Here is a 13917-nt window from a genome sequence, read left to right as displayed (position 1 = left end):
TTTATGGCTTCTATGTGTCTTTTTTGTTACCCCCTACCTCAGCTTATACTTTTATGTCTCCGCTAATACACAGGAGATCAGGCTGTGAGAACTAGTGCAGAAAGGATATAGGTAGCCTTCATTTCAATATAGAAAATGATCATATTACCATCAATAGTCGCTGCACTCCTAGAACAATAAGAGCTGTGAAGGCAAACAATACATTTCTGGCGATCTCCTTCCCCACATATTCTTTCCCCATCTCATTAGAGTTCCTACCCCGTTAAAGTACCCAACAGACAAATTTGTATTCATTATATTCATAATATATTTTGTTGCAGCTTTCGTGTTGCCCCACGTAAAATACCTTGTAAAGTGCAGAACGTTTTTTTTAATTGAAGATTTTTGTGTGAATTATTTTTATGTTTATGAAAGCACAGTGACCCGGGTCTTAAGATCTCTCCATTTTGAAATTTGTTCCACTCATGAAAATAATTAAATAGGCCCGATGGGTTTTGACATACATATTAACAGGGTTTGCCTTTCGACCTTTTTATGAAGTTTGTAAATTGATGAAATGGAAGAAACCTAAATACAATGGAAACCAGAAAATACATCTAGAAAAAAAGACAGTTTTGAGTTTCTAAAATAGTGTATTAATTTATTTAAAGTAATTCTGGTTGTTGTGCAGTTATTGTTAGTCGCACCTTAGCAGATTTAAATGTTTTCCACATGGTCCGAAATCTCACCTGAGCTGAGGATGTTCATCCCTGATGAGCGTTCAATTTGTATTATGAATACAAAATGTTATTTTACAGAAAATAAACTGGAATCTACATTTTCTATGACCGTGGCCGGAATAACAGGACCATACATTGGTTACATTGGTTTTGTAATTTACTTGATTGTGCTTTAAATATGTTTTCTTACTTTCTTTCACTTCTTTAATCTATAATTTCAAAGTCGCTTGGGAACCAGCTATGGGGGAGAAAAAAAAATGACAAAGTCTTAAGCTGAACAAGGTTGTCTTCTACATGATTGAAGAGTCTTTATCCCGTGTGCTCTTTAAATTAAAGGAAGAGACAAGCTGAGAATGCAGCCACCCACACGGTTTGAGTTTAGATGAGAATTTTCCTAAGATAGCGAGTTGATGTGTAACTCATTCTTCTATCAAAGTATTAGAAAACACAGTTTCCTGCCTATTAATGTGATTAAAGAATTGTTGGCCTGGATAGTACGGCTCATATTACTGGTACATGCAGTGATCACAACTAGCTGTATATTTACAGGAAATGTTCCAAACAAGCAAATGCCTGTAAATTGTCTTAGGGATGCAGCTGTCAATGTATCTTTTTTTTTTTTTCCCCTCCTTTCTCTTCAATTGGAAAATGTGTGATTCGTGTAAAAAGAAGACGAATCAGACACTAGAATGTGTTGGAGCTCTGGAATCAGATGCCATGATAAATGGAGTCCAACATGCTTGCCTTGGCATGGATTGCGCTAAACTGGATTCAGTGCTTCCACCTGGCGTACCCTCAAAGCATGCGGATCAGCTCTTCCAAATATATTCACTTCTGTTCCAGATTCACTGATTTATCCATATCTTCGTTTTTTTGTTTCGCACATCAGTGTTTATTTTAGACCATATATTTCCATTAGCCTAACATTGATTTAGATTTGTTAATTAAAAGCAATTTAAAACCAATATTTTTATTCATGACTGCTGTTAATATGGACATGATTTCGCTTATTATGTTGATGAAGATATTCAATAATAATTAGTTGGCTTAAGAGGGAGTTAATGTCTAGTGATGAACACGGCTTCTGATGCCTACTGTAAGTTGTCACCCAGATGTATTGTCGGAAGATAAATGCTCCTTTAAATACGTAATGAGATTCGCAGTCATGAAACGACGGTTTGTAAGTGCTTATGATGGATAATATGGATACTCTCGGATTATATAAAAGGCTATGGTAAAGATAGGATCATGGAATTACGGAGAGGTGATTTTTGTCTCCTAAATTTAGCGTGGATCTGTCAGTTTTCCCGAATACTACTAAATGCAATGTAAACGTGTTCACCTAGAAAAATAAGCGTCATAAATGTATTAAAACCCCGCTTATGGGAAAAGGGAGTTCTCTCCATCCCCTCTTGCGAAGTTGCTGGGTTTAGTTATCCGTTTGAAGGGTCGGAGCGCTTAGAAAGGAGAGAACTTCCGTGTAGGAAAATGATTAAATAATGCTAGCTCTGCCACCGGCTGCTGCCGGTCTCTGCTCCCATGTAGTGAACTTTTAAACTGTGTATATATATTCTAAACCGTTATTAATATACAAAAATCCCAGGTTTTAAGTAGCTTCAATAAACTAAGTTATGCTAATATCTGTGAGAGAGAGTGTTTGTGTTTTTCACAGCGGCTCCCGTGTTTATAGTGGCCACGTATTCTGAGCTTCTGTCCGCCAGACAAATCTTATTTTATTTACTGCAGACAGAACAAAATACAGACTCGTGTAGTTTGTCTCTGTGCAGCTCTGTTTAATTCAAAGTTAGCCGATCTCTGCTGCTAAAATTCATGGGAGGCTTTCTGCACATCAGCCGGAGGGCCAGGTTTTCCCCGCCATAAATTATTATTTTGCTAGCAGTGATACATGCTTTTAGAGTTTTTTTCATTTCAACAGATCTACTCATGTTTTTAAGCTCTAAATGTGTTTCCTTACACGCCTTAATTATTCGTTTAGACAGGGTTGCACATTTCCGTAATATGAAAAGCTCATGCAGTCATCGGTCATCCTTTCACAACGTCCATGGATGGTACTGCTTCTAGATTGTGCGGCTTTGGGTAGAATTTTACAGTCCCGGTGGCCGGTTTAAAGGTGATTTTTAAGGTTAATCTCGTTGAAGCCTTTTAATCGTATATTCGTCAAGTCGTTTAGGAATCCAAGAGGTTCCTTTCGATTTATTTTGTTCCAAATCTAAGATGGCAGAATGCTGAAAACCAATTTCCCTTTGATTGAGTCGGGTGGTACCTTATACTCTAAGCTGCACTCTGCGTTGTGTTCCATTTCTAGTTTGTAGATTACTATCACACTAATGTCTCTGCTTTTTTTTCCCTTTTTCTTCTTTTTCACTGTAGCTATCCTCAGAAATCTACAGTTTTGCCTGCTGCCTGTGGAATCACCACACGGACACCTTCCTAGAACAGGTCTGCAAAGGAGATGAACCGGCAGCTGTCAATTCACTTGAAAGAACATTGCTATCATTAAAAGGTACATGGAGTGTAGGAACGACTGGGGCCATCTAGTCTGCCTGTGTTTTTCTCCTGTAAAAACCTCAAACCCTACTTGTTTCTTGGCCTTGTCTTATGATAGCCTTGTGCCTTTTCCATGCATATTTATATACCCTCACTGTATTAACTGCTGCCACTTCTGCTGGAAGGCTGATATACATAAAGGAACACCCTGTATAGTCAAATAAAATACATGTTGCCTTTACAGGGTGTAGTCTTGAAATATTCGAATAGAACATTCTGATGCTGATGGAAGTGGCAGTACTAGCAACCAGTTTGCGTGCATTCTAGCTAAAAGCTGTTATCGGCTTATCAAGGTGATGGAGCGTGTGCAGGAAGTGTACTTAAGTATGCTTATTCAGTAGAGATGGCCAAGGGGATTGAGGTCTAAAATGATTGAGGTCTATAGAATATGGGCTACTATATAGGTTTCTGCATGAAAATAGACTTGGAGAGTTTGAGGTGTACGTTCTGCCTTTTACATACGGTAAGTCCTGAAAACAAATAATGTAGGAAAAGTGGGCATATGGTTACATCCTTTTAAATGTAAGACAAACTACATAGATTATGCAAGGTGTAAAATGGTTAATGGTTCCTATTGGTACTGTCTATGTCCTGTATGCAATCCAGCTCTTTATTCAAAGAACTACCGTGATTTTGCTTTTGGAGGTGGAAGATGTATTTTTTTTAATTTAGACTAGTTTTGCTTCCCCCCCCAATCACAAACTTCACACATAATTTATTGAGCATTACACATTATTAACGGAACCGTACGCTGCACTTCAGATTGCTCGTAAGAACAGAACAAAATGCAGAATTTAGCTGAGCTATTCTGTGAGCTCGTCAAAAGAGCAGCAAGGATCTGAATCATTTACCCACTAAGGACACTTAGCGGCTCAGCATGGGAGCTGAGAATAAGTCGATCACGTATCTGAGAAAATGTGCTGTAACAATTACAATAATTGCGGTAACCGATGAACTATCAGGACTTCAAGACAAAATGTGTTGTCAGATCCTCTTCTAAATTACACAAGGAAAGAGCAAAGAACAACAGGTTATACCTGGATTCTTTGTTATTTGGCTTGTTTGGGTTTTTAAAATTCTTTGGAGGATGAAAGGATATCCAGGAATAACCTCATTAGCGAATGTTCTCTGCACGTTGTAAACAAAGAAAGATGCCTTCTTGGAATGTCAATGCATGTCAGCCTACTGTTGTGTTGAACTTAAAACATACTGCTGTTGTGTTATGATAATTTGGTTTGTCATTCCAGTAAAATCAATTTGAAGTGAGTTTTACAAGATCAAAATGGGTCAAAACAAGAGTTAACCTTTATTTTCTTTTGTTAAGAAGACATATAAAAAAGAACACACTTATCTCTGTAAGATTTAATTATAATGGACATTTTAATTGACTTATCAACATTGTTTTATGTCCATAATATATTATTCAGTCTGATAATGTTTTATTATAAAGGGAGGATTAAAAGGCAAAGGTTTCCTTTAATAAAAAGCTTAGTTGCTTGCAATAGAATGTAATTGTTAAATTAACTTTTTCTTGCTATTTTGTTTTGGCGTTATTTTTCTTAAATCGAAAGGGCAACACAATCCAAAATCTAATGTGAACAGGTGCCTTGGTGCTCATGTCTAGTGTATGGGTCTATTTGCATGTTACCCATCAATGGGCGTAGTCCGGTAACGCATTTGAACAGCCGTATTCGCCATGTCTTTTACCGGGCATTCTACTAATTGTCAATTCATGCCACTGAAATTTGGTTCCTATTTGTAAATAGCAATACATAATAGCCAGGGATAATTAACACAAAACACTCTTAGAAACCATTTTTTTAAATGTATGTTGAGAACACAAAAAAGGCAACAAAACAAACCATACTTGGAGCTGTGGCTGTTTTACATAACATGGAGTCATTCGCTCATGTATGAGTGCTTGCCAGTATGAGACCTTCTGTAGCCATAATGAAAAGTTCTACATTGTAGAATAAAGAGTATGTTGTGGGACTCTTAAGAATTCCATGTTTGCAGAGGATGTCATCTGGTATTCCAGCCATTCTATTGATATATTTTTGCTTGTCCAAGTTGATTGTACATGTGTATAAGGAAGAAACAAAGCGGTATGCTTTTGTGTGATGATGTCCATATTAATGAAGTTGAAGCAATCTTGCTGTATCTGGAAAGTCTCAACCGCTATGTTTTTTTATTTTTCAGTTCTACGGAAGCTCACAGTACATGGTTTTTTAGAACCGCTACGTAATGCTGAAGTAATGGTAAGCCAACAAGCATGCTAGACACATTCAAAAAAAATAATTTTTTTTCTTTCGTAATATGAATTGACATTGTTATCTTTCAGGGGCCTGTTATTAGTATTGTGATTCACTTTAATACTTACAGACGAAATAGAACTCTTCTTTGTTGTGTGTTTAGCATTTTCTATTCAACATTATCTTATTAGTTTCCATTAAAGACTAACTCTGGTATCCTCATTGGTGTGGAGGATGTCAGGTAATGTGTGCAGCGTTTTTCCCCCTGAGTGTTCTTCCATTTCCATTTGTACATTATACGTGTGCGCACCTCCATCTGGCTCCCAGCAGATTTCGCCTGTGAAGATCATTCAGTGTTAGATTAACTATCTGACCTCTATAAAGCAAGTGTCAGTGTCTTACTGTCTACTGATATGAAGGTTGTGTCCCTTGGCAACCATTCAGAGCGGCAATTCATATCCGTTACAGTTTTAGGGGACTTTCTAATATTTTAATAACCACGTTCCATTTAATTCACTTGTGTAATAATGGTATCATATATATAATCATACTTTTTACATACAAATTCAAAGTATTATGTGTGTGATTAGCTATATCATGTTGTATTCAATAATCAGATGTATTGGCAAAATACATTGTACACGCGCATTACCATATAAATCAATAATAATTATGTGTATGAATGAAATGTTTATTGCAAGTTATATGCATACTGACTATAACAATGTATTATAGCAATCAACATGTTATAACATGGTATTTATGGTTATGACAAGCAGGGCTGGCCCGACAATGTAGCCGAGTGGGGCAACTGCTCCAGGCAGCGCTTTTGAATGGGGCGCCCCAAGCCCTTTTTTTTTTTTTTTTAAAGCGGAAGAGAGAGAGAGGGGCACCGGGTGGTTTTCACTTACCAAGTTGTCAGTACCTGCTCGGCGCCTCTCTCTCTCTCTCTCTCTCTCTCTCTCTCTCTGCGAGCCCTCTAGTCTCGGTGCCGGCTTGTAATGCTGAGCGGCGGAAGATGATGTCATTTCTGGTGCTCAGCATTACAAGCCAGCACCGAGACCGAGCAGGGAGACTCGCTGCAGGACTGCTGTAAGGTAAGTACAAGGGGATGGGGGGGCGGCAGGGTAGATAATGGGGGGGGGGGGGTGGCATTTTAAACTTTGCCCCAGGCGGCATTTTGTCTTGGGATGGCCCTGATGACAGGCATCCTACTTTGTGAATCAGTGTATATGTAAAATGTAAATATTACATTACATTATGTAGCGCCAACAGATTTCGTAGTGCTGTTACAATCAGTGACATAATTTAAAATCACACACTAAAAAAATCAATACTTACTGTTACTACTACTTTTTTTTCTTTCTTTCAAATGAAAGGTGAGAGATTTAATTAATACAATACAACAAAAGTGACTAAATAGATTCCATATTGTGGATGTCATTTCCCCCCCCCCCCCCCAGACTCACAATTGAGCACCCAATTTTGTTCATCATTCTGCAATGGGTAGCTTCCCCAGGGTAAGTGTCTTGTATATACCAGAAAGCCAGCAAACTCTTCCCTCCTCAAAGTCCTCCATCTTTTAATTTGAGTTACCCAGAAGCAGAATCTCAATGCTTTCCAAGCTCCTGAATGTTATGTTATCTTTTCCCAAAATCTTACATTTTACAGTTCTCAACACTAAATAAATCCATGTGTTGGAGTGTATAGGTACAGCCCCAAACTTATTATAAACACCCCTTTCTTTTCTCTGATTGGCTGCTTCAAGCAGTCAATCATTGGTATGAATGTGCTCCCATTGAAATCAATGAGAGGGACTGCACACATGCACAAAGGTCTGAAGAGCCCCCCACCCGCAGTGTTTGGCAAGCCAATGTTAGAACCGACTGGAGGAGAGTATATCACGTTCATCCGAACGCTTCTCCATGCGAGGCATTCAGCCTTTAGGGTGGAAAGGAGGGATAATTACATAGGACGAGATTCCGCATTAAAGTGTGTATGGTAGCTGCTGGGTCCATTCTATTTTGTGGTCATCACCTTCTTCATTATTCTCAGAAGTTTTCCCCTATCTGTAAATTGCTGATTGTTCATAGTTTCAGACAGCCTTTGGAAGGAGAACTACAAACAATAACTTCAGTAGACAATGCCAGCTCTGCCACAGCCTACCACTGGTTGTAGTACGGTCAGGGACTGACCGAATATCGTTTAATATATGTTTGGTTATTCTTCTGTTAAGCCACGCAGTTTTTTGCTATCCTGAGAAAATGCTTTTGTATGCCTTTTATGGGTCATACTGCTTTCCTGCTTTATCTATAATATTACAAATTGCAATAATAGTTTTAAACGTCTTCCTTGAATGTTATTTCGGCTTTTGTGCTTTTTTGAAGCCAGCCAAACTTACATTGTATACTCATGATTTAATGTTCAGATGGTTTTGTGATGGTGGATTATATAGAGCATTGCTTGAATTCCTCTGTAGATCTATTAAAGCGGTCATCAGATGGCCATTCAGACTCCATGCCTTTTGAAATGCCCATCCCATTGAGATTTTGAAAATGAAAGAAGTAGGAAAAATACTTCTTGTTGAATTAACTTCACATAATGTCCATCTTGTCACCTAGGTAATGTTCCTTAATGAAAAGTATATTTATAATATAAATATATATATATATATAAATATATAGATGTAATTATATATGTAATCATAATAATAAGCAATTTGTTTATTTTTTTCAGGGATTTCTGCATGCAGTATTCGTCAGATTAAAGCAATTTTTAGAATGCCGTAAGTATGTAACTCATCTCTCTGGTTTTGAGGACCTATGATTGTTGCATCTGTATCATTTCTTTAAACGGAGTATTTTTTCCCATTTAGATCAGGGAGATTTGTATGATGTGCATTCATTATAGACTGTCTTCACAATGGTCTTTTCTTTAAATTACTCTTGAGCCTCTGTGAAATTGTGATATTAATCTGAAAGCATGTACTTACAGACATTGAGTTTTTGGAAAGGAGTTTTTGCAGTCATCACATTATATAAAGTGAGTAGATTAGAAATCCAGTGATTGGAGTTTTAATTCTACAGGTAATTGGGGACTATTGGATACCTGTTACTACCTGGTGCCTGTTCTTCATGCCCAGTTGCACCATCACAGATATAACTAGACCCATTAAGGGTTTAAAGCTTTATAAATGAAATGCTTCACACTGTGGACCCATTCTTGTTCAAATGTCACTAAATATCTGACATTTTTTATATTTATATATATAGGTAGAACCATTGGAGCAGAGAATGCATGCAGAGAGAGACTGGAGAAAGTTATTATATTATTTACTAAAGTGGTAAGACTTTTATTCCATTCTCAGTACAATTCTGATGAATCTCCTGATGGTTCTTATCAGAGAGGATTTTCCTGGAATTTCAGATCAGTGTTAAAGCTCAGATATTTCCTCAGTAATGTCATACGTGACCTAAACCCCAATGAGATTCTCCCGAGTGGGTTCTATTTGAGTTGTTAACTGTGCTTCTCTTTCTTTGGGCTATATTATATTATTACCGCAATATTGTTGCGGTTAAAACTTGAGCTGGTTTGTTAGTAGTATAGACTGTGTGTATGTATATGTGTATATATGCGTGTGTGTGTGTGTATATGTGCGTGTGTGTGTGTGTTATAAATATAAAAAAAACGTCTGTATCTTATGAATCTTACTGTAATTATTGAATAACATTTACTGTATGAATATATATATATACACTGTTATGCTATCAATAACCACTATCGAGTGTAAAGTCAGAGTCCACACTCCTTGTTTTCTGCAATTAACAACATTTATTAAGAGAGGCTAAACAAATTAACAATACATATACAAATTACTATAAGTAAGTATATGCTGTTACCAAACATCTATTCATTGATTGAATGGAAATAACAAAGAAACAGCAGGATAAGCCTGTAAACACGAGATACAATTACCACTCCCTTGTGATCATCTCCACGCAGACTCAGAGAGAGAGAGAGAGAGTTGGCAGGACTTTATAAACACAATAAGTCCTCCTTCTGCTGGACACTCCCCTGGTAACCTATCTTCTCCAGTGACCCTTAGAGACCAAGGTGATAGAAAAGGGAAAGGACATTGCACTGGGGGAGGGAGTGGAAGGTGACCAAATATCCTAACTGATTTGCCATGTGCTCTGCAGAGAAGAATCTCCATTAATGTTTGAGACCATTTTAAGGTCTTGTATAGAGAGGCTTTGCCCATTGGATCTCTGCATCAGAACACCATTTCACTTCATTGGCATACAGTTGGTTGTCAATCATGCCTTCCTTTTTACAGTGTGTGTATATATATATATATATATATATATATAATATACCGTATTTGCTCGATTATATGACGACCCCCCCAAATCTAAATATTAATTTAGGAAAAAAACAAAAAGCCTGAATATAAGACTACCCTATAGGAAAAAGTTTTACTAGTAAATATTAATTCATGTAAACAATATTTTCATATTTAATAAAAGCTATGATTGAGAAAAATATATATTTTTTTATTTCCTTTTATTTGCCAACCTGGCCCCCCAGTTATGCACATCTGCCCCCAGGGTTGCCACTCTGCCCCCAGAAATGCCTTATACCCCTATTTGCCACTCTGCCCCATGATGTGCATTTTAACCCTCTATATGCCACTCTGCCTCCAGAAATGTCTTATACCCTCCTATATGCCACTCTGCCCCATGATATGCCTTTTAATCCCCTATATGCCAGAGTGGCATATAGGGGGTTAAAAGGCATATCATGGGGCAGAGTGGCATATAGGGGGTTAAAAGGCATTTCTGGAGGTGTGTGTGTGTGTATATATATATATATATATATATATATATAACTGCTAACAGCAATCACACTCCTATCAAGCCAAGGCACCCAGTACATGCTGGAACCTGGGGATGATAGGAGTCTGAGTACAGCCTCCCTATGCCATGCTACCACCCCCACCCCCCTTACACATCCATACTAACACACACTCATTCACAAACATTTAAATACTCATTCATTCCATTAATCACACATACTTCACATACTTCAACCCTCCCCCACCCACTTACCTGAACTGCAGATCTCTCACTCGAAGACTTCTGCAGGGGCCCGGCTGTGCGAGCAACTTCTCTGGCCCCTCCCCCAGAGGAAGGAGGGGGAGGCAAAGTTATGTGACTCTCTACTAGCTTCCTGTTCTCCTGCCGCTGGTAGAAGAGAAGCTGCTCGCGACCAAAGCACCGGTAAGCAGCCTGGCCCCAGCGGACATTTTGAGGTCTGATTAGAAGACGACCTCGATTATAAGACGAGGGGTATTTTTCAGAGCATTTGCTCTGAAAAAAACCTTGTCTTATAATCGAGCAAATACGGTATATATATATAATGTGTGTGTATATAATATATACACTCAACCAAGTTTTTTTTTTCTTCTTCTCCCATTCCATTTTCCGTCAGTGAAAGTATGTTTGTTCTGACTGGACAGCTGGATTTGGCATTTATCAGCTTTGTTCACGTCCGTTAAAAAATAAATTATTATTACTATTAGTAAAAATAACTATACACTTTATCATTGACAGTGTAATTTATATATTAATGGTACATTCACATCTTACAGCGCCGTCTTGATGTGATTTGCAGAAATTTCTCCCACCGCCTTGGTTCCAGCTGATGTAGTATGAGAAAGATGGCTCAACATTAGGACAGGGGCTTAGGATAGCTTTGGGAACTGTGATGTTGCATTTAGGACAGTTTTCCGCCCCACTAAAGAAAAAAGTATATTTAAGTAGGGCTGAAACAACGAATCGATAAAATCGATAATAATCGATAACGGAAATCGTTGTCGACGATTTCCGTTATCGATTAATCGAGTGATCGATTCGTTGTTGGAGCACTCGGCTCCTTTTACTTACCTCCGCGAGCGTTCCCCGCTTCCGCTACACGCGCCTTCTTTTAGTTGCGGTTCGCTCTGTGCGAGTGGCTCCGTTCGCACAGAGCGGTTCGCTCTGTGCGAGTGGCTCCGTTCGCACAGAGCGATTCGCTCTGTGCGAGTGGCTCCGTTCGCACAGAGCGGTTCGCTCTGTGCGAGTGGCTCCGTTCGCACAGAGCGATTCGCGGGGGTGGGGTTTCAGGGGATGCAGGGCAGAGTGGGGGTGGGGGGGGCAGGGCAGGGCAGAGTGGGGGTGGGGGGGGCAGGCCAGGGTAGGAGACTGAGTGCAGGGCAGGGTGGGGGTGGGGATGCAGGGCAGGGTGTGAGTGTGGGGGCAGGGCAGGAGACTGGGTGCAGGGCAGAGTTGGAGACTGGGTGCAGGGCAGAGTGTGAGTGTGGGTGCAGAGCAGAGTGGGTGCAGGGTGTGAGTGTGGGGGCAGGGCAGAATGTGGGGGCAGGGCTGGGTGCAAAGTGCCAGGGCTGGGTGCAAAGTTCTGGGTGCAAAGTGCTGGGTGCAAAGTGCTGGGTGCAAAGTGCCAGGGCTGGGTGCAAAGTGCCAGGGCTGGGTGCAAAGTGCCAGGGCTGGGTGCAAAGTTCTGGGTGCAAAGTGCCAGGGCTGGGTGCAAAGTGCTGGGTGCAAAGTGCCAGGGCTGGGTGCAAAGTGCCGGGTGCAAAGTGCTGGGTGCAAAGTGCCAGGGCTGGGTGCAAAGTGCCAGGGCTGGGTGCAAAGTGCCAGGGCTGAGTGCAAAGTGCTGGGTGCAAAGTTCTGGGTGCAAAGTGCCAGGGCTGGGGCAAAGTGCCGGGTGCAAAGTGCCAGGGGTGGTGCAAAGTGCTGGGTGCAAAGTGCCAGGGCTGGGTGCAAAGTGCCGGGTGCAAAGTTTCTTGAACAGTAATAGTCCACCTCTTTTCAGAATGTTTGGGGTTATTTTGTTTCATAAATATTGTGTTTGGGTTTTTGTACTTTGAAAATATTGTTTTTTTATTACATCATAACAAAATAAGAATGTTAATGTAAATTTTAAGTTGTTTTTTAACATCCAGTTCATTAAATTATTTTAAATAAACAAAAAATTTGCATATTGTTTTTTTTATCCGATTAATCGATTAATCGAAAAAATAATCGGCCAACTAATCGATTATTAAAATAATCGTTAGTTGCAGCCCTATATTTAAGTAATTGGTCTTTAAGTGTACCCTTACATGCTGAGGCCATGTCTTAGAAGGAGAGAGAACGACTGAATTCTAATTCTGTTGAGGTTTGTCTGAAGTGTCTACCGTATATAGTATTTTTCCAGTAAAAACCTTTTTGTAGCTTTTGGCCCATTTGTTTTCAGACAGCAACTAGTCTCTGGTTCTGATGCAATTTGTGTCGGGGTTTGTTTTTAAATTCGGAAACAAAATTAGTTGTCAATTACCCTCATTCACTCTCTCACACTTACTGTATATCTCCTGACCTTCCCCAACCGCTTCTTCATTCCCGTCTCCTTTTCTGCAGCTCAGCTTCATGTCCCGTCTCTGCTCTTTTGCTTCTCCTGTCTTCCCTCCTTGTTTTTGGACATTCGTACAAATTAACAAAATTAGCAAATCTCGTTAAATTTCTATACTTAACGTATACATTGCACCTGTCAATTTTCTTTTTTGCACAGAACATTTCATGCTGGGCTCTTGTTGGTTTGCAACATGTTTGATTTTCTGAATTTTCTTTACTGTATTAGTTTGATTCTGAAAGAAGTCATTCCAAAATGCATAGATATATATATATTTTTATTTTTTTTTTCCTTCTGTGTAGCTCTTAGATTTTCTGGATCAGCACCCATTCTCATTCATCCCCCTGATCCAGACATCCTTGGAGTTTGCAGTGAGCTATGTTTTCACAGAGGCTGGCGATGGAATTGTGTTTGAACGGTTTATAGTTCAGTGCATGAGGCTCATTAAGATGATTGTTAAGAATGATTCGTTCAAGCCATCCAAAAACATTGAAGGTACATCTTGTTCTTCAATTTGTCAGGAATGACTTAACATGGTAGTCCTTGTATCTGCTTTAATTTGTCATATTATGAATTTAACATTCTTATTTACAGCTCCCTATTTTTCTTTTTTAAATTGGTTTAAATGTAATTTTCTTTTTTTTGTTACCTTAGCAACCCCTTACACAGAATTCATAATTTTAATCACCTTAAAGGGACATGGTTGGCAGGTAGAAATAAATTGACACATTTTCCGTATTCTCGTGTATTACCAGCCCATCTATAATGCTAGATACTTCAGGGATTATGTATAAAACTACCTCTGGCACAAAATCTGAAAACAGGTCTAGCCACCATTGCAACCAATTCATTGTTGGCTATGCAATATACTTTTTATACATAACGTGCATTGTTATATAGGTCAGTTTTATATGTGAATGGGAAAATGA

At 39.1% G+C, this 13917-nt stretch overlaps 1 protein-coding gene across 1 annotated transcript in view; it reads left to right on the top strand.

Moving 5' to 3' along the window:
* The window catches only part of LOC149285519 (importin-11-like), a 176951-nt gene that overhangs the window by 43679 nt on the left and 119355 nt on the right, over window positions 1-13917 (top strand). Inside the window, exons 5-9 of the mRNA XM_089495279.1 lie at window positions 3111-3243; window positions 5487-5545; window positions 8276-8324; window positions 8812-8882; window positions 13291-13483. Coding sequence (XP_089351405.1) covers window positions 3111-3243; window positions 5487-5545; window positions 8276-8324; window positions 8812-8882; window positions 13291-13483 — 505 coding nt within the window. The remainder of the gene's footprint in view (window positions 1-3110; window positions 3244-5486; window positions 5546-8275; window positions 8325-8811; window positions 8883-13290; window positions 13484-13917) is intronic.

The sequence above is a fragment of the Sceloporus occidentalis genome, unplaced genomic scaffold (assembly GCF_023333645.1).
Source record: "Sceloporus occidentalis isolate IW3139 unplaced genomic scaffold, rSceOcc1.0.p SCAF_78, whole genome shotgun sequence".
In the NCBI taxonomy this organism is placed as follows: Eukaryota; Metazoa; Chordata; class Lepidosauria; order Squamata; family Phrynosomatidae; genus Sceloporus; species Sceloporus occidentalis.
Note: the sequence above shows the minus strand (reverse complement) of the source record. Positions and strands in the feature narration are given on the sequence as shown.